This window comes from Lepisosteus oculatus, chromosome 18, assembly GCF_040954835.1.
Source record: "Lepisosteus oculatus isolate fLepOcu1 chromosome 18, fLepOcu1.hap2, whole genome shotgun sequence".
Lineage (NCBI taxonomy): Eukaryota > Metazoa > Chordata > Actinopteri > Semionotiformes > Lepisosteidae > Lepisosteus > Lepisosteus oculatus.
In genome coordinates, this window is record NC_090713.1 from 11070618 (window position 1) to 11089107 (window position 18490).

Below are 18490 nucleotides of genomic sequence, written 5' to 3' on the forward strand. Positions count from 1 at the left end.
GCTCTGTGGCTTTGTATCAGTATTGTGTGCAGTACTGGGAACTGAATCTCTCAGTCAGGAGCCCACAGAAGCACAAGAACAATCTACAGATTACACTTCTTACAGATCTTAACAGCGTAAACAGAGGTAAGAAACAACAATTCAATTGTTAGAGAAAACATTTTTTTAATCTGAGAAATGCAATGATTGTTAGTAAAATACATACCCAACACTATGTGAGTAAATTTGAGTTGTTATTGTAGTTTTTCCTTGTAAACTATTTTACTTAACTGACTATATCTATTGAACTACTAGAACTGTGCACCAAATCTTCTATTGTTATTGTTGACGGTCCCAGAGGTGGCTGTGAAAGCTAAATTAATAGCTAGAATAGTCCCTGTGCAAAAATCTGTGACTGTTGCAGTGGCAATACAAAAATAAGCATATTTTATGTCTTGTAATCTGTGAACAATCTTGTATATTTTAATTATATCAGGGATATGAAGTGTTTAACTACACATAACAATAATTCTAATCTTTAAGGAAAAACAATTACTGAAGGGTTTATCAGGCTAGAGCTCCACATGTATCCTATATCTTGTCAATTAAGACAGGGGCACTCGTGGTGCATTGGTCATTAGTGAAAAGATTTAATCATTTAATATCTTTACTGTGCATGATTTAATCCGCTTAGTATTGAATATTAATATGGAATTTTACAACTAAAGGGAAGTTCTGATAGCTGTGCATAAAAAGAATAAGAGCATAACACGTCTGAAGGTCATAAACAATATAAAATTAGGAACATAAACATTATGTAAACTGTATATGGCTGGTATTGGTAGTTTAAATGAAAAATGCACACCAGTATTCCACTTTCTTCCTTAACATTTTATGCCTCAAAGTTTTGCATTCAGTTACATACTGAGGTTATTTTGGAAAAGTTTTTACATGCTCCTACCAACCATATTAAGTTTATATACTTTGTAAAAAAGTATAATGTTTTAATTTTTCTGCAAATACGCTCGTTATTGCAGTAAACAAAAGCATACTTTTCAGAATTTGATTAATAGGGAATATAATGTGGAATCACGTATTTAAAGAAATTAATAACAATAAAGTTATATTCATGTACTGTAGCTCAACCAGTAGTATAATACACTTTCTATGTGTGCTTCAGTTTCAGTGCTTCCCGTGTGATGGCTTAAGTGGTTGTCTTATGAGCCTGAGGTCTGGTTTTTAAACCCAGCTATTGCCATAAGTTTTCTTTTAACAAATACAAATTTCTCTGAAAAACTAAAATAGAAAATGTTATGGACACTACTGTATATTGACATTTTTTATATTTCTAAATATCACAACTGTTCGAAGCTAAGTCATTTACTAATAACAACGAATAATTTGAAGCTGCTCCTATTGTCGTTATTATTGATAATAAATATTATCGACACTATATTGGATTTGTTGGTATTTCTAAATATCACAAAATGTTCAAAGTTAAGTGATTACCATTTTCCATGTATACTTTCGCTCATTATCACAATAAAATAAACTCATACTTTTCAGAATTTAATTATTTAAGCAATAAGGCACTCGAGGCCTGTGCTATATCGTGGATATACAGATGCAGCCATTCAAAATGGGTGAGGTATTTCGCGGCATACCCCGGTGGGCGTGTCGCGGTATCACGCGGTGTCACGTGGTTAATCGCACGTCATTTGACGCTCTGCCGGAAACTATCCAGCGTCACCTTGTAAAACCGCCAGGGGGAGCTTAACCTCTCATGTACAGCATTTGAGCCTTTAATTTTGAACTGTGTATTACAGCAAGTTAATCATCAGTCATTAAAATGTTGGTATATTTCATGAAAGCAAGATTGCTCAGTTGGACAAAAGTACACAACCTACCTTTATCAGAAATATTTATGCATCAAAGCCTTTACCCAAGATATTACTAATAGTATTAATAATGGATGACTTTGGACAAGCTGTATACAAAGTATAATTTCTTTAGCACATTTGTACAAGCACTTGGAATCTGTCCAAGGCATACTTTGTCAGGCATTTTGTTTTACTTCAACGGGCATAAAAACTTCCTTGCTTTTAACAGGGCGTTTCATAATTCCTAACTAGGAAAATGATTTAAAATGCGACACTTATCATTCAACTAGAGCTCAAAATATCACAAGGATCCTCAAGAGCACAGCAAAGAGTGTATTAAAAGACACTTGTATTTATCAACGCTTTCTTTTCCGTATACCAGATTTTATGGAACCACTTCAGAAGGGTGTCAACCAGTCAGATTCCAGGAATCGGTACTTTAAAGGAAAAATACACACCGGTATTCCATTTCTCCCTAACGATTTTAAGCATCGAAGTATTTAACTAGCATGTGAAATAGCGTGTGAAAAAGTGGTAGTTTAAGCTTTTCTGCTAATATAATATGGAATCGCGTATCTAAAAAATTTAATAACGACAGTCTGTCCACAAACAAAACATGTAAAAAAAAATGTAAAAAAAAACAATTACTTTTTGTCAATGAAAACCGGTGTGTGTGTCTCTCTCTGCTGGATGTCCCTCTCACTCTCTGCTGAATGAATAAAAGAATTTTATTGAAAACGCGTTTGCGATTGTCTTGTATTTACTTTGGTCCCTTTTAACTGTTTTTTTCGGTCTACAGTATTGCTTTGAGACGCCACTTTAAAGGTGATATGTAAAATAAAGTTTTTTATTATTGTTATAGAGAAACATGATCAGATTTTCCCTGGTTCAGAAAAAAATATCTAAAGTGCTACACATAACTTTCTTAATTCGATGTATTTAAAACAGTTCACTACTGCAGGTGTAACATAACATTCAGAAATACAATCGAGAATAGTTTTGTGGTGTTTGTTTAGATGAAACGTTCCTAAAACGTATAACGTAACAAAATTAAAGACGATTAAAATCTGTAATCTTTCCACTTGTACTGTGAGTCATCGGAAAGTTTCTGCTTTGTGTAAGGATGGTATCAAAAAGCAATCTTAAGTGGTGAGAAAGCTGTGCTCAATGTATTTAAGGGACTTAAAAGTAAAAGGAGATGCTTCATATTGCTTGACTAATTTTAAAAACTAAGTTATGAATGCAGACGCTCCCTCGGTGCCGCGCCGGGTGTAAATATCAAAATATACATTCCCAACACTAATTGTACCCATCTGTCATGCAAATAAAACACCTTGAATTGAATTGAATTGAGGGAGAGAGGGGGGGAGGGGGAGAGAGACAGCCAGGACTCAAGGCAAATAAGATACACTCCACAGGCATTCACAACAGCAACATATGAAACGTTTGCATGTATAGTTAAGTTATTACTTGGTTTTCAAAGTGCAATGAAATACAATATTGTTGTTGTTGCTGTTCTTGTTGTCTTGGAATGTGTTCCGCCGGGGATTCAAATTTTTATTTATTTATTTTTTAATCGCGTATCTAAGGAAATCTCAGTATAACTTTGTTCATGAACAAACAGTGGCATGTTACATTATTATTAGTTTTTTTGTTAACAAGGCTCGCCAGCTAATGTGAATCGAAACCTGTTTTTCTAGCTTTTAAAGTCGTGCGAGGTGTAAATGACAATTCAAATAGAGAAAAAAGACCTGACTGACAAGCCGATACATACTCTTAGAGTTTGATTAATAGGGAATATAATACAAAAATATTGTACTAAAAAAGGTACTACCACTTTTAAAGGTGATATGTAAAATAAAGTTTTTTATTATTGTTATAGAGAAACATGATCAGATTTTCCCTGGTTCAGAAAAAAAGATCTAAAGTGCTACACATAACTTTCTTAATTCGATGTATTTAAAGCAGTGAACTACTGTAGGTGTCACATAACATTCAGAAATACAATCACGTATTTGACAAATAAAAACGATTACAATCTAATCCTTCCACGTTTGATCCCAAAATCCCAAGTAATATACATCTTAACGGGTAGAAAGCTATGCTGAAAGTTTATTAAGATACTTAGAAGACAAAGATACTGTATCAATTTATGTTGCATTAGCCTGATTATGATTAAAAAACACATATAATTAAACACGCGTTTGCGATTTAAATCAGAACACTATTTAAATCAATATAAATGTTTATATTGTAACGCATACTGTCCAGCCTCCATTTCTCTATAAAAATTTACTCTGTTGCACATACACACACAATAGAAGCAGGAAGCAGAAGCAGGGACCGTTGTCAGAAGGGAAGAAGGTGACTATTCATTGTTATCAAAAATGACTTAGAATCGATCATGTTGCGATATTTTGAAATATAAAAGTCAATTGATTGTCCATAATATCGCTATTCTATTTTTTTGAAGAAATGTTTGTTAAAAGAAAAGTCCAGCACCAGCTGGATTTGAACACACAACCAGCAAGTTGTTAGTCAGGCACATAGACCAGTAGGCTACAAGACAACTCGCATGAACAGGGAGGCGAAACAGCCCTACACAGCCCTGTCGCAGTACACGAATATAATCATATTGTTATTAAATTCTTTAGATACGCGATTCCATATTATATTAGCAGAAAAGCTTAAAACTACCACTTTTTCACATGCTATTTCACATGCTAGTTAAATTTAATTTATTTTTATATTATATATTTATATCTCTGACCAAGGGAAACGTCTCATTTTTTCAAAGAAATGTTTGTTTGTTGATTGTTATCAAAAATGACTTAGAATCGATTATGTTGTGATATTTTGAATTATAAAAGTCAATTGATTGTCCATAATATCGCTATTCTATTTTTTCGAAGAAATGTTTGTTAAAAGAAAAGTCCAGCACCAGCTGGATTTGAACACAACCTGCAAGTTGTTAGTCAGGCATGTAAACCAGTAGGCTACAGGACAACTCACATGAACAGGGAGGCAAAACAGCCCTACACAGCCCTGTCGCAGTACACAAATATAATCATACCGTTATTAAATTCTTTAGATACGCGATTCCATATTATATTCCCTATTAATCAAATTCTAAAAGGATGCTTGTTGACTCCGGTATTACGTTAGTTAAAGACTTCGAAGCTTAAAATGTTTAAGGAGAAATGGAATACTGATGTGTATTTTTTTCTTTAAAGTACCAAGACCAGCTATATACTGTATGTTTATGTTCCAAAATTAATATAGTTTATGGCCTTCACATGCGTTACAGTATGCTCCTATTCTTTTTATGCTCAGCTACTAAGATTTCCCTTCAGTGGTAAAATACAATATCTACAACGGGCACAGTAAAGACGTTTACTGTAAGTCTTTCTACGACAGACCAACGGACCACGAGTGCCCCTGTCGGTCAACCAATCACGTACCGCGGTACCCAGTGTCATCTTGCGTCATGATACGCGACACCGCAGCCAATTACCTGCGGTACGTGTCTGTTCCGCTCGCTTTGAATGGCTACATCTGTAGCCACAGTTACAAGGTGTTGTTAGGCCTGACGCGATGTGGAGGGTTTTAATAAAAAGTTATAATGTTTTAACCTTTTCTGCAAATACACTCATTCTCGGAGTAAACAAAATCATACTTTTGATTTGATTAATTTGATTAATTTAATTTGATTAATGGTGAATATAATATGGAATCGCGTATATAAAGAAATTAATAATGATACAATTATATTAATGTAGCTCAAATAAAAGGCAGTGAAAACATTTGTCAGTCTGTCTGCAGGGGGAAGGGGGACTGTCTTTCATTGGAAGGTTCACCTATTCTACTCTGAGAATGTAGGGGGGGAGGAAAAGTGCCAGCGGTCATTTTTTTCACTGACAAACTTCTGTGAACAAAAACTACAGTATGCTTAAGAGCAGTTAAACCGGTTTAATTCAAAACACTTTATTCAGTGGGGCAATTTAACAGATACCTCAAGCCTTTGAAAGTCTTCTTTGAAAAACTAAAAGAGCAAATATTATGGACACTATATTGACATTTTTAGAATTTGATTAAATTGGAATATAATATGGAATCATGTATCTAAAGAAATTAATAACAATATAATTATATTCATATACTGTAGCTCAAATCCTGTTAAACTAGAAATTAGACACAAGAAGAGTATTATAGGACAATGTTGTGAAGCTCTGTTTGGAATTTCTCTGTAAACTGTAGAAGAGTTGAAGAACAGTTAAAGCATATCGCCTCTTTTTACATTTGTGAAAAAGAACATTCCTATATTAATGTGACACAGAAGATATAATTAATAATGTAGCGCTTATGGGGTCATATGGGTTTGCGCCCTACACCCTGCGGTACCGCTGTGTACATACAGTACGAACATGTTGTGATATTTTGAAATATAAAAAATTTCAATACAGTGTCCATAATATTTGCTCTTTTAGTTTTTCAAAGAAATGTTTATTTGTTAAATGAAAACTCATGACAATAGCTAGATTTAAACACCCAACCTCAGGCTATCACTTAAGCCATCACACCACAAACAGTTTGTGCTGCATTAGATTAATATAATTATATCGTTAATTTCTTTAGATATGCGATTATATTCCCTATTAATCAAATTCTAAAAGTATGCTTTTGTTTACTCTGATAATGAGCGTATTTGCAGAAAAGCTTAAAACTGTCACTTTTCTCACAAACTATATTGTAACGCAACGGGGGTTCAGGCGGGCACCCTTGCCGCATTAGGTCGGCCCTCCACGGTCGGGGGCTCGAACCCAGGACTCCTGTGTCACTCAACAGCGACCCAGTCTGGTGAGCCAAAAAGAGATCTCTCTACAGCCTAGTAGCTGTAGTCCTGCTATCACAGGGAAGGGCGGCGACGTCACCGTTCTGGTAAGCCGGCTCTTACACACCCTGATGGCCGTATGCGTTACAATATAAACGTAATATGGTCAGAAGGAGCACGGAAAAACGTTTCCGAAATAACCACATGTAAGACTTTGATGCTTAAAATGTTAAGGGAGAAAGTGGGATACTGGTGTGTATTTTTTCTTTAAACTACCAATACCAGCCATATACAGTTTACATAATAAGTTTATGTTCCTAAATTAATATCGTTTATGAGCATGTGAAAGGCATGGTGAATCGAAGATTCTCAAGACTTACTTTGTATGATTGGAAATGAATACAGGATCAGATCAACGAAATGCTGTGCTGTTATTTTTTGTCAATGAAAAAATAATGTCTTTTAGTTTACAAACAGTTACAAAGAGAGTAGACCATGGTAGTACTTTGAGCTTACAGCCTGTCCAAGGTCATTCATTATTAATACTATTAGTTATATCTTCCGTAAAGACTTTGATGAATAAAATATTTCTGCATAATTGTAAATATTTATGACAAAGGTTATAGGTTGTGTACTTTTGTCTAACTTAGCTATCTTGCTTTTATAAAAAATACTGACTTTTTAATGTTTAATGATTAACTTGCTGTAATACACAGTTGACAATTATTAAAAGTCTGAAGAGTATACAACTTAAATTCTTAATTGGAAAAAGATTGTCTTTCAGGAGTGACTGGGATTTCAAAGCATGCATTTTCTGTCAACAGCTCAAATGCTGTACATGAGAGGTTTAGCTTCATTAGCTCCACCTGGCTGTGATTCCTGATACTATTATCATAATTGCAGTATTATACCATATAATAATAATAATAATAATAATTGCTTACACTTATATAGCGCTTTTCTGGACACTCCACTCAAAGCGCTTTACAGGTAATGGGGACTCCCCTCCACCACCACCAATGTGCAGCATCCACCTGGATGATGCGACGGCAGCCATAGTGCGCCAGAACACTCACCACACATCAGCTATCAGTGGGGAGGACAGCAGAATAATTTAGCCAATTCATAGATGGGGATTATTAGGAGGCCATGATTGGTAAGGGCCAATTGGAAATTTGGCCAGGACACCGGGGTTACACCCCTACTCTTTTCGAGAAGCACCCTGGGATTTTTAAGGACCACAGAGAGTCAGGACCTCGGTTTTACGTCTCATCCGAAGGACGGCGCCTGTTTACAGTATAGTGTCCCCATCACTATACTGGGGCATTAGGACCCACATGGACCACAGGGTGAGCGCCCCCTGCTGGCCCCACTAACACCTCTTCCAGCAGCAACCTTAGTTTTTCCCAGGAGGTCTCCCATCCAGGTACTGACCAGGCTCACACCTGCTTAGCTTCAGTGGGTTGCTATATATAACGTGATATGGCCCATTATGATGCGTTGTGAGGTGACACGCCAACCGCGTTTTACCACAACATACCCCGCTCGTTTTGAATGACTGCATCTGTAAAATAGCCAGAGCCTATCAACACTCAGACCAAGACCTATGTATCCAGATGCTAATAAACCTATGAGTATGTCTTTGTACTATGTGAGGAAACTGGAGCACCTGGAGGAAACATTTGAAGTCCATGTAGATAGCATGATAAGGTCTGTAATGGAGCCCAGGGCGTCAGCTGTAAGAGGCAGCAATACTAACCACCACTGTATCACTCTACTCTTTCAGTTCTTCAAATTACATTAAAATGTTGTTTTAAAGTGAATGCTGAACTGTCACAACCTAGTTTCTATTCCATTGAAGATCTTTCCCCCATCATTCTTGGAGAGAAGGGGGAACACAAATGATTGGTATTAAGAAGAAGGAGCAGGACATATTTGCTCCCAAAGAGAAGCCTTAAGAGTTTCCCATAAAGTTCCATAAGAAATGTCTGGGGTGGTGTTTGTGTCTAAAAGTATTTCTATCTGGGAAATAATAAATTAGATAAAATCCAGGTCAGAGACCAACAACAGGTTGATTCTCCAAAGGTGGACATGTAGGATCTCCAACTGATAGATTTAGTTCTGTAATAGGGGAGTTTTACTATTTGCAACTGAAAATTGCTGTTTGAGCATTAAATTATTGTGTGAGATAGACATTGTTGAAAGAGAGAAAGGAGGACATTTGAAAACTGCCATGAAAGAGTGTAAGAAAACTCCAGGCATCAGAGATAGTGTAAAAATAAAGAAATGATGTAATGTTTAATGCAGTCTTATTGACAGGAAAACACCTAGAGGAGCAACAGTTTAATGTAGAGTTTAGAACAAAGTTAGAGTCTCCCCTAAGCATCAAGTGATGAGAATCCAAGAAAAAAGTTAATTAGGCTCCTGTCATCCCTATTAGGGTAATAGACATTTGTTAAGATTACTGGAACATTGATCAATTTACCTGTATTACATACCTTACTTTATGATTTTAGACAACCTGAGATACAATGAAAGGTATAGCCTTGTGCAAAACATCCCATGGGCCTCTGCAGTTTTGTATCCTCTCCTAGCAGTTTAGGAGTGAATCCAACACGAGCACGGTGTGCAGCACTGGGAACTGAATCTGTCAGCCAGAGTCCACAGACGCACAAGAAGAAACTACAGATTACGTTGCTCGCAGATATTAACACCATAACCAAAGGTAAACAAAACAGTTTTGATACATGTACACATTGTAAACAAGGAAGAAATACCTAACATCTTATTTTAAATTAAGTTAAGAATGTGCTTAAAATATTTTACTTAACTGACTATACAGTAGGTGGTGATTTAATAAGGTCATTGAAGATTTATTATTGTCATTGTTCCCAGATTTGGAGGTGGCTGAAGATGTCCTTACCTTAATCATGCTTCTCCTTTACCAGCTTTGAAGATTAGTCAAAAGACATTTAGAGCATCTGCAATTTTATGTACAGATGAGACTAAGATGAACCTTTCCCAAAGTAATGGAAAGGTAAAATGTTAACAAGGATATGCAGAACCTCCAAAGAACATTACCTCCTCTGTGAAGCAATGACGGCATTATGCTTTGCAGTTTTAATTGTCTGAAATCAACCAAATAGAGACAAAGCAAATATATACAAAATTATCATTATTTCTCTTAGATGATTGCAGTGCACTATGTTCAAGTCCAACATATACAATAACAGTACTTTAACAGTACTTTTGGTACTTTTTTTCTTCTTTTAAACACTGCCTAATTTCAATGTTATTTTACATAAATACAGTATTTGCTTGATACATAACTTCTGCATTCAATACAGATGTATATATGTTACAAAAGAGTTTGGAGTGGGAAATAAAATGAGTATATTAGTATACTCATTTTATGGATTCTATATTTTCTACAGTCAGGATAGAAGTTAATACCATTGCCATAACTCTTTACAAATATTAATAACTGTAGCAAAGCTGAGATTGTAAGCACAGGTAAGTCATCAAAGGGCGGAGTTATTTTTATCAGGAGAGACACATTCTTTGGATTCTCACAGGAAAATCAAGGAATTCGCTGCACCATGTGAGGAACCCAAAGAAGGCTCCACAGCCAAAACATTGTGTTTCCTTTCTTCTCTTTTCAACAGAGAATAAAGCTTTACTTGTTCCTTTGCAGCCTACAGATGCTGATGCAGCTACGTACTTGAACTACTTCTTACTTCAAGTAATCCTAGTAAAACATTAATAAAACATAAATGTTTTTTTTTTGCTGCACAGTAGTTAACATTGCTGCTCATAGAGCTGGGGCCCTGGATTTACATCCTTGGGTGATGTCTACATGGAATTTGTACATCCTCTGCACGTTTGTTTAGGTTTCCACTAGGTACTTACTGTATTGGATAAAAAGTGACTAGAAATGAATGGTTTAGAATACAATGGTATGTGAGTGTAAGTGTTTGGCTATCTCATGTTTCCTCAGCTGAGTCTGTGACTTCAGGTGCCCACTCTGATCTTCCTGGCCTCTATCAGTCAGGACTCCACCTTCACTCATTATTGTGAGAGTTTTTCTTGCTGCTGGCTGGTAAGAGCAGTTCTTTTAAGCATTGCAAAACTATGCTATTTCTGCTTTTCTGTGTGTTTAATGTCTGTACTCCAAAATTTAATCTTTCACTGTAGTGATACCTTTCACAACAATTTATAACATTTAAGTCTCTGTATTTGAGATTAACAGACCAAAATAATCTCAAACCATCAAAGGTATTTTGTACCAAGTATATAAATACAATAAGCTAATAAGAAAATTGGTCATTTGCACTTTACAAATTATAAAAAGAAAATCTTGTGATAGGAGTTCTATTTGTGATGTTTATAACACTATGACAGCAGTGGTGTAGATAATGAAATTTGTTGTTACTTAATCTGCCTTAAGGCACTCACACATATATGCAAGTATATGTACACATAAAGTCTGCATCAGGAGACATACAGAGTATAGATTAACAATCTGTTTCACAGCACTATTCACTGTGTAATTTAAAATCTTATGGACTTTATCATCTCAGACACAATATTTAGGCTACCAAGAGAGACTATAGGGTTTCTATCCATTTCCACCTGTGCTTTTCCTGGTGAGGATTGTGGTGAGGCAAGTGCAAGCCAATCATACACGGGGACAATTTGGAGGCCACGGTAACGGCCAAGAGGGGAAATTTGGCCTGGACACTGGAATGACCCCCTACTCTACTCGAGAATTGCCCAGGGATCTTTAATGACCACTGAGAGTCAGGACCATGGTTGAAGGTCTCATCAGAAAGACTATACTGGGGCATTAGGACCCACACAGACTGCAGGGTGGGTGCCCCCCACTGGTCCCACTAACACCTTGTCCAGCAGCAAACGTAGTTTCCGAGGAGGTTTCCCATCCAGGTTGGCCAGGGTCCACCCTGCTTAGCTTCAGTGGGTAGCCAGTTGAGAGCTGCAGGGTGATATAGCTGCTGGCCCATTTCCTTCCATTTTATCAAATACAGTGATGTTGCAGAGCAAGAGCCTATCCCAGCATGCAATGGGCACAAGGCAGAATACACCCTAGATGGTACACCAGTGCATTACACAGGGCACACACAAACACAAAAACAAACTTATACAGTACCAAGGCCAGTTTTCTCAGAAGTCACTTAATCTAACAGTAAGTTTTTGCTTTGTGAAAGGAAACCTATGCAAACACAGAGCAAGGTCTAGAATTAAACTCAGGGTCCCAGTGCTTCAAGGCAGCAATACTGATAACTGGGTTGCCTGATATGCATGTTGCTAAGTTTAAATATTATATTTTAATTTGAGGTACCTTTTATTAATTAAAATAAAAAGGGCTTTTATTGTGTCAGAGATATGCAGATCCATACATACAATAATTTGCATGAGTTAACTTTTGGTACATCCATTCTAAAATCCCTACTCTACAAGTTATTACCTATAGGAGTTGTTTAAGGAGACATACACCTGACATTCAAATGACTTATTTGGTTTTGTTGTCATCTAAGAATTTTATATTAGGTAGAAAAATGTACTCTTCAGCAAGACAATGACCTCTACTAGAGCACGGCCACATTGAAGTTAACTAGCAAAAGGAAAATTCTATAGAAATTCATGGTAAGACTTGGCAATTCCATCAGCTATGCCCAGAAAACTGTAGAACTTTTGCCAGGAGAAAAGGATCAAATTAACTCACATCAGTTTGCTGTAGTTGCTGGTAAGCTGTACTGCAGCATGATGATTGATCAAAACCCAACCACAAATCTCAGTGCACTGCTAAAGATGTTATTATAGAAGCAGTGAATAGCAAGATCAGAAATTCTAAGGGGGATCTTTCATGCACATGCATAGCGTACAGTATATACTGTACACTATGGTAATTGGCTATGTCGGATAAAACGGAATGTCAGATAAATCAAAGTCAGATAAACGCGACTCTATTGTACTGAATTATGGGTCTGAAACCTTTTGCTTATCACTTAACTTCAATTTGTATATCTTCTTACAGTTTTTGCTGACATTCAGCATCCTTCACATTTAATAATGATAAATCAGATCATTACAGCTCTGGATAAAAATAAATACTGTTTCTGCTGCTTGAAACAAAAGTATCCAAATATTTTCTGAACTGATCTTGATACAATAATATAATGCTAAAATTGTAAAATTTTATAAGCCCCCATTTGTCACACAAAATGTTAACAGGATCACCTCCTAACAATGTTATATCCAGAATATTTAGGAAAGGTTTCCATGTGTACAAGTGCACATGAACACATAATTGCAGATCACAAATTGATTTTCTATCCTTTACTCTTAGGAAGAAGAATCATGGAAATAATGCAAGGTACCAAAAAAATCACCAAGGCTGAAGATGTACGAAATGACAACAAAATGCTAATGAAACCTTATGCTAATTGGGAAGAGTTTTTGATGCCAGCTCCAATTTCCATAGCCATTTTAGGAGAATTAGTCTTTATCTCTTCTAATACAGACTTTTCTATCAATAAAAATCCCCCAAAAGATGGCTTTAAATTCATCCGTTACCCAGAGTCCTTCCGCGCCTGTCTCATGCAAGTGTGCAATGCTGGATGGGGTGCGTTCAACGAGGCCCATAAGAACATGGACCAGATTCGTCTCCACTCTGCCAATGTGCCAGAGTATGTAAAATTAGCAGTCAAGTTGATTGTCCGAGATGACGACAAGCTCATCGAGCTCATGCTCCCTGACCAGCTAGAAAACATCAGCTCCATAGCAGAGGAGTGTAAAATCCTGTCAGAGCTCACAGAGAAAAAATTCACCTTTGTCATTGATCTGATTCAAGAGCTGATGGAGGCCTGTTTGAATGCTAAGGCAGCCTATGGTGAAGAATTAGAAGAACTGAAGCAGAAAATAGAGGAATCCAAGTTGAGGAAACAAACAGCAGAAGAAGGAAAACGTAGAGCAAATAAGACATTTGAAAACATGCAAAAGCAGTTGGATGAAGCTCAACAAGAATATAAAAAAGCCATGGATTCTCTGCCCAGTGGTTGGGATATTGTTGGCATGAACTTTGTGGAGGGCCTCACTAATTTAGTTAATATCTGTTATAGTGCTTGTACTGCAAGTGTAACTAAGCTTGGAAGAAAAACAAGTAAGGAGCAAAATCCCATTGCGTTAGGCAATGTTTATGCCAAATCACAGGTTCTCTTGAGTCTCCTAGAACTAGTTGAGTCTTTTTTTCATGAAGACAAAATACATTGGGGCGTACTTTATGATCAAAAGAAGGAATGTGCAAAGTCTGAGTGGGTGGCAGATCAAGTGAAAAGAGTTAAGGAATCTTTGGAAAAAGAAGAAGACTGCAAGCCAAAAATAACAGCAATGCAAATGTGCGAAGACATTCTTACAATCTGCTCTTGTCTAACAGATATTGCTCCAGACAATGCCTGTGAAGAAAGCAAACAAAAAGAGTTAATAACAAAACTAAAAAAGTTGAAAACACAGGCTATGAAGTTTGATACCGAGAGTAAAGGCTTCACAGGTGCCTCTGCCTTTCCTGTAACCCCCCCACAACTGGCCAAACAGCAAGAGGAGCAAAGTACACAGAGAAAAAGTGCAGGTGATGTCGCAGCTGACAACGCCCGTTTTCGCATAGAGCAGAGTCGAGCTCAGATGAATCAAGCACAAGAGATGTTCCAGAAAAGCTTGGAAAATCTGGACAAATACCACAGTGACCTGACTGAAATCCTAGTCACAATGAGGAGCTGTGAGGTGAAAGAAATCGACTTCAAGACCACTATTAAAATGCTGACGAAGGGACTGGATGTGATGGGAAAAGTAAAGGAACAATGGGAGAAGATGGTGTTCTTTTTCCACATGCTCTCCAACATAATCAAAACCAACCTAAACAAACATTTAAAGGATGTTGTCCAAACTGCAGAAAAAGCAGGTTCTTCCAAGCTTGGCTATTCAGCAAAATCATTCCTGAGAGATCTGCTGTATAACCAAGCTTTCCAAGCATCTAATATTGCCAGTTTGGTGAACATGATCTCTGGGACCTACACAGAGATCTCCAACTTGTACCTCATGGATAGAATCAGCAGCTTGGGGAAACTCATGGCCTTAGACCCCAGCAAATCTGACTTTGATACAGAACGGAAAAAGTTACAGATTGGCTGTGAAGAAGCAGAAGCAGGAATAAAAACAATTGTACTGAAAAATAAAATAGAATTTGAAAGGAATACAAAATCAAGAACAGAGAAGATTGAAAAAGCACTCAATGGAGCATTGCCCCCAGCCTCTGAGGAAGAGATAAAAGAAGTTAGACAATGTGTTGAAGTGGGAATGAAGATGTCAACTCAAGAAGAAGAAGATGAGGGGCAGTATTGTTAGCTCTTACATTTTTCTGCTGAAAATGCAAAGAAATAAATGTACGAGTCCTACAAAATATGCTTCTTTGTCATACAGGCTTATACTATAACATGATAGACGTGATACTGGAAAACATTGCTTAATAGAAAACTGCAGGATTTGTTCAATGGGAATAAACGGGCTCGGGGTAGTTAGTTTGGATTCACGGAAACTAATATATTTTTTTCTGCAATAATACAGTATACACATTTCTGTAGTAATATTATTAGTTTGATTATAGTATTACGAATTAATTGGAGTGGAATATATTTTTCTATTTTTATTGCTTATTGCTTTAGGTACATATGTGTTTCCTGCAGGTATTGTGATGATACTTTTATAATGGACAGCCTCAGAGTAGATCTTGTCTATAACAGAATTGTTCTACAACAATATGATAAATGTGTTTGCTTAGTCGTGATTTGTTTCTAAATCTTTGAAATTTCATTTGCTGCTTCTATGGTTTGCTTCCTCCATATTTGAAAATATGACCATTTCAATATTTAAACAGGAATCTAGGTCACAGATATAAAATTAATAAAGAGCAGTGGTCCTAGTAGAGATCCCTGTGGTACTTGATTACATCACGTCAAACTAACACATCCTTATCTGTATCATCTGTTTTCTGTTTAATAATTAATTCTCACTTGTTTCCCTGAATCCCTACCAGATTTGAGAATTAATTTGAGAATTAACCTGTTCTTTTTATATACATTTGTAGCGGCAATGCTTATTAATAAGACAGAATTAAGTGTTGCTGTGCTTCCTAAATGAGGCCCCATCTCTCTTTCTCATCTCTGTGGTGCAGCCACAGAGAAGCTATTCATGCAGTTCTGATTTAGATTTATCTTTGAGATAAGAAGCAGCTTCCAAATGGGGATGTGCCCAGCCATGCTTGGCTATCACGATCAATGGCCATTCCTGGTGCTTATCTGTCTTTAAGATTTTTGGGAACATCTGGATTGCGGTCCTAGATGTCAGAGGTCATTGTGACTCATCTCTCACTTTGACCAACCAATCAGGAACCTGCAGGGCGTGGTAACCCCATGTGGGTCAGAAATGGCCACTAAACTTTCGACCAATCACCACCTGTCTTGGTCCTGGTTTAAAAGACACTGCACAGCTCAGAAACTTTGCTTCTCCGGCCACTTTTCACACCCTCAGAGACAATCACGTGACAGTGAGTGTTGTCTGGGACTGGAACCTTGTTTCAGCAAAGTGTCGGCCCAAGGAATGCCCGTACATAAATTGCTAGCCGACACCAATGTGGACGCTTCGCTTGATCACCAGAGTTTGGACTCTTGTCGACAACTTGAATACGTTTTTATTCAGCAACAGCGCTACATCAGAAGCAAACCGAGTTTCTTCCCTCTAAAAAGTGACTTGCTCGGACCCGTGGTCACGCTCTGTGCATAGAGACTTTCTACTAATCAGCCAGACTACTAGTAGGTTCCTGAGAGAGACACTGTCGGCATGTCGCCACAGCAGAAATCTCTCCTCCTAATTCGTCCATCTCCGAGCTGCACCAAGACTGGTTGGCAAAAAGCCAGAGGACAATGCCTATTGGCTATTGGACGCAGCCGCTAGCTGGTCTTGGTATCTGTACCAGGAAATACGAATCTACATCTGGAAAAGTAAACAAATGTTCTACATTGCATCTCTAGAATTCAACTGTTACCTCAACACAGGTTGATATCAATCCAATTCATATGAGTAATGTATTTACTTTTGAGTAGCTAATGTAGACTGATTAACGGTAGTATAGCCGAATGGTATACTGAAGCATATTCTTTGTTTGTATCTCTTTGTGTTTTGCATCTCTTTGAGATTATATACCTTGCATTTTGATAACCCTCACAGTAAGATCTGCCACCTGTATCCAGGCAGACTGTTATATGTTTTATGCACAATTTATGTATTAATAAATGTATCTCGTTTATTGAATCTATGTGCGTGCGTCGCTGATTGATTGATTATCTAAAAGCCATAACGAACCACCTGGTGATTGCTGCTACAATTAATAAATTGCCCCAATAAATTCACAAAACCCCTACAGAAGGTAAAAGGGGATGCCCGATGTGAGTGAAAGTGGGAAGTAGATAATGTGTACGCTTTTGATGTTTTTATTGTTTGTGAACATACACACACAACACTCAAACATAAACGCACCTCATAATAAAAGAGCAAATCACTTAGTAGGAGGATTTAAAGGACATTGGGAGCCGGGAATAGCTCTGACTGGAGCCTAGTGCGTAAGTCCACCCTGGGGCAAAAGCATCAATGCTGGCTTTCTGGGGATGGTAAGTTACTTATCCGGAAGGAGAGTTGCACGTGTTCTCGTTCCTTACTTGTGAACAGTGCAAGGTACAGTAAGTCTTCTCTAAAGACTCTGAGAGGCATTTAGATCTGGAGGTAACAGACGCCCCTAGTTGCATGACTGCAGCAATGCACAGTTTTTTTCCAAGTGTAAAGCAATTGTCTATGAGCTGTTACCTCACATGACACAGTAAGAAACTGTACATGTGTGCTAACTGACTGTCTGATGAAGCAGTGGAGGTGTCTGATTATGTATCAGACAAATGCAAGTTAAAGAATGTGAGGAAAAGCTGAAAAAAAGCACAGACTCTCAGATGGTGTTTGGGCTGAACAGTGGTGTAAGGATAAACAGACAGATATTGGAATAAGTGATATTGTGTTTATAAAAAGTTACACTGTTGAAGGAGATACATGTAGAGGTGAAACAAAATACAGTGCATTTACGCTAAAACCAAAACTATAATGTTCATGAGGTGTAACACATAATCTAATAATTTAAGGGTGTAGTACAAAAAATATTCAAGAGTTGTATGTGTGTTTTATGAATTTGTGTGCCGACGTGTGTGTGTGTGTAAAAGACCTCAGTCCGTAACTGTGAGTTTTGGTACAGTAAATGACGCTGCGAGTGTGTTTAGCCAGCCGGACTGGCTAGAGACTTAACTAAAGAAACTTGACTAAAGCAAATCAAAATCAACTTAAGTGACTAGAAAACATAAGAGCGTCTAAAACGTATAAGTACAAATACGAGCACAGTACAGGTGGACCTAAATGAGTTATCTAAACATAGTATTTGTATTAAATTAATTTAAACAAAAGTTGAAATATATTAAGACAGTACAGTCCCGCAGTGGTTAGCATTTGTGCTTTGTACTACTTAGGCTTAGGTTCAATTAAAGGGGTGATTCCTCATTGGTAATTAAGCAGAATTATTTGAGTGGCTTGAAACCAGATATCGCTAAAATGCTGTAAATTCAGAATCATGACTGGTGAATAACACCACTGTGAAATTTGCAGAACTGGCTAAACTCTGCCGACAGATTGAGATAAA

General features: G+C 37.1%; 1 protein-coding gene across 4 annotated transcripts; it reads left to right on the plus strand.

Annotated features, from left to right (window-relative positions):
- The first annotated feature begins 40 nt into the window (after window positions 1–40).
- Window positions 41–16675, plus strand: LOC138223973 (uncharacterized). Of its 4 annotated transcripts, none has more exons than XM_069180164.1 (4): window positions 48–126; window positions 9285–9415; window positions 10688–10789; window positions 13058–16675. In XM_069180164.1, exon 4 carries the CDS (start codon window positions 13069–13071, stop codon window positions 15106–15108), a length of 2040 nt encoding a protein of 679 aa, XP_069036265.1. In that variant the 5' UTR covers window positions 48–126; window positions 9285–9415; window positions 10688–10789; window positions 13058–13068; the 3' UTR covers window positions 15109–16675. The 4 variants fall into 4 exon arrangements, with proteins under 4 accessions (XP_069036267.1, XP_069036265.1, XP_069036266.1 ...); XM_069180165.1 differs by having other exon boundaries at window positions 9288–9415; XM_069180166.1 differs by lacking the exon at window positions 9285–9415 and having other exon boundaries at window positions 41–126.
- Window positions 16676–18490: the final 1815 nt, after the last annotated feature.

Coding starts and splice junctions, on each gene's coding strand:
- LOC138223973 (XM_069180166.1), top strand. CDS start 13,069: ATGGAAATAATGCAAGGTACCAAAAAAATCACCAAGGCTGAAGATGTA.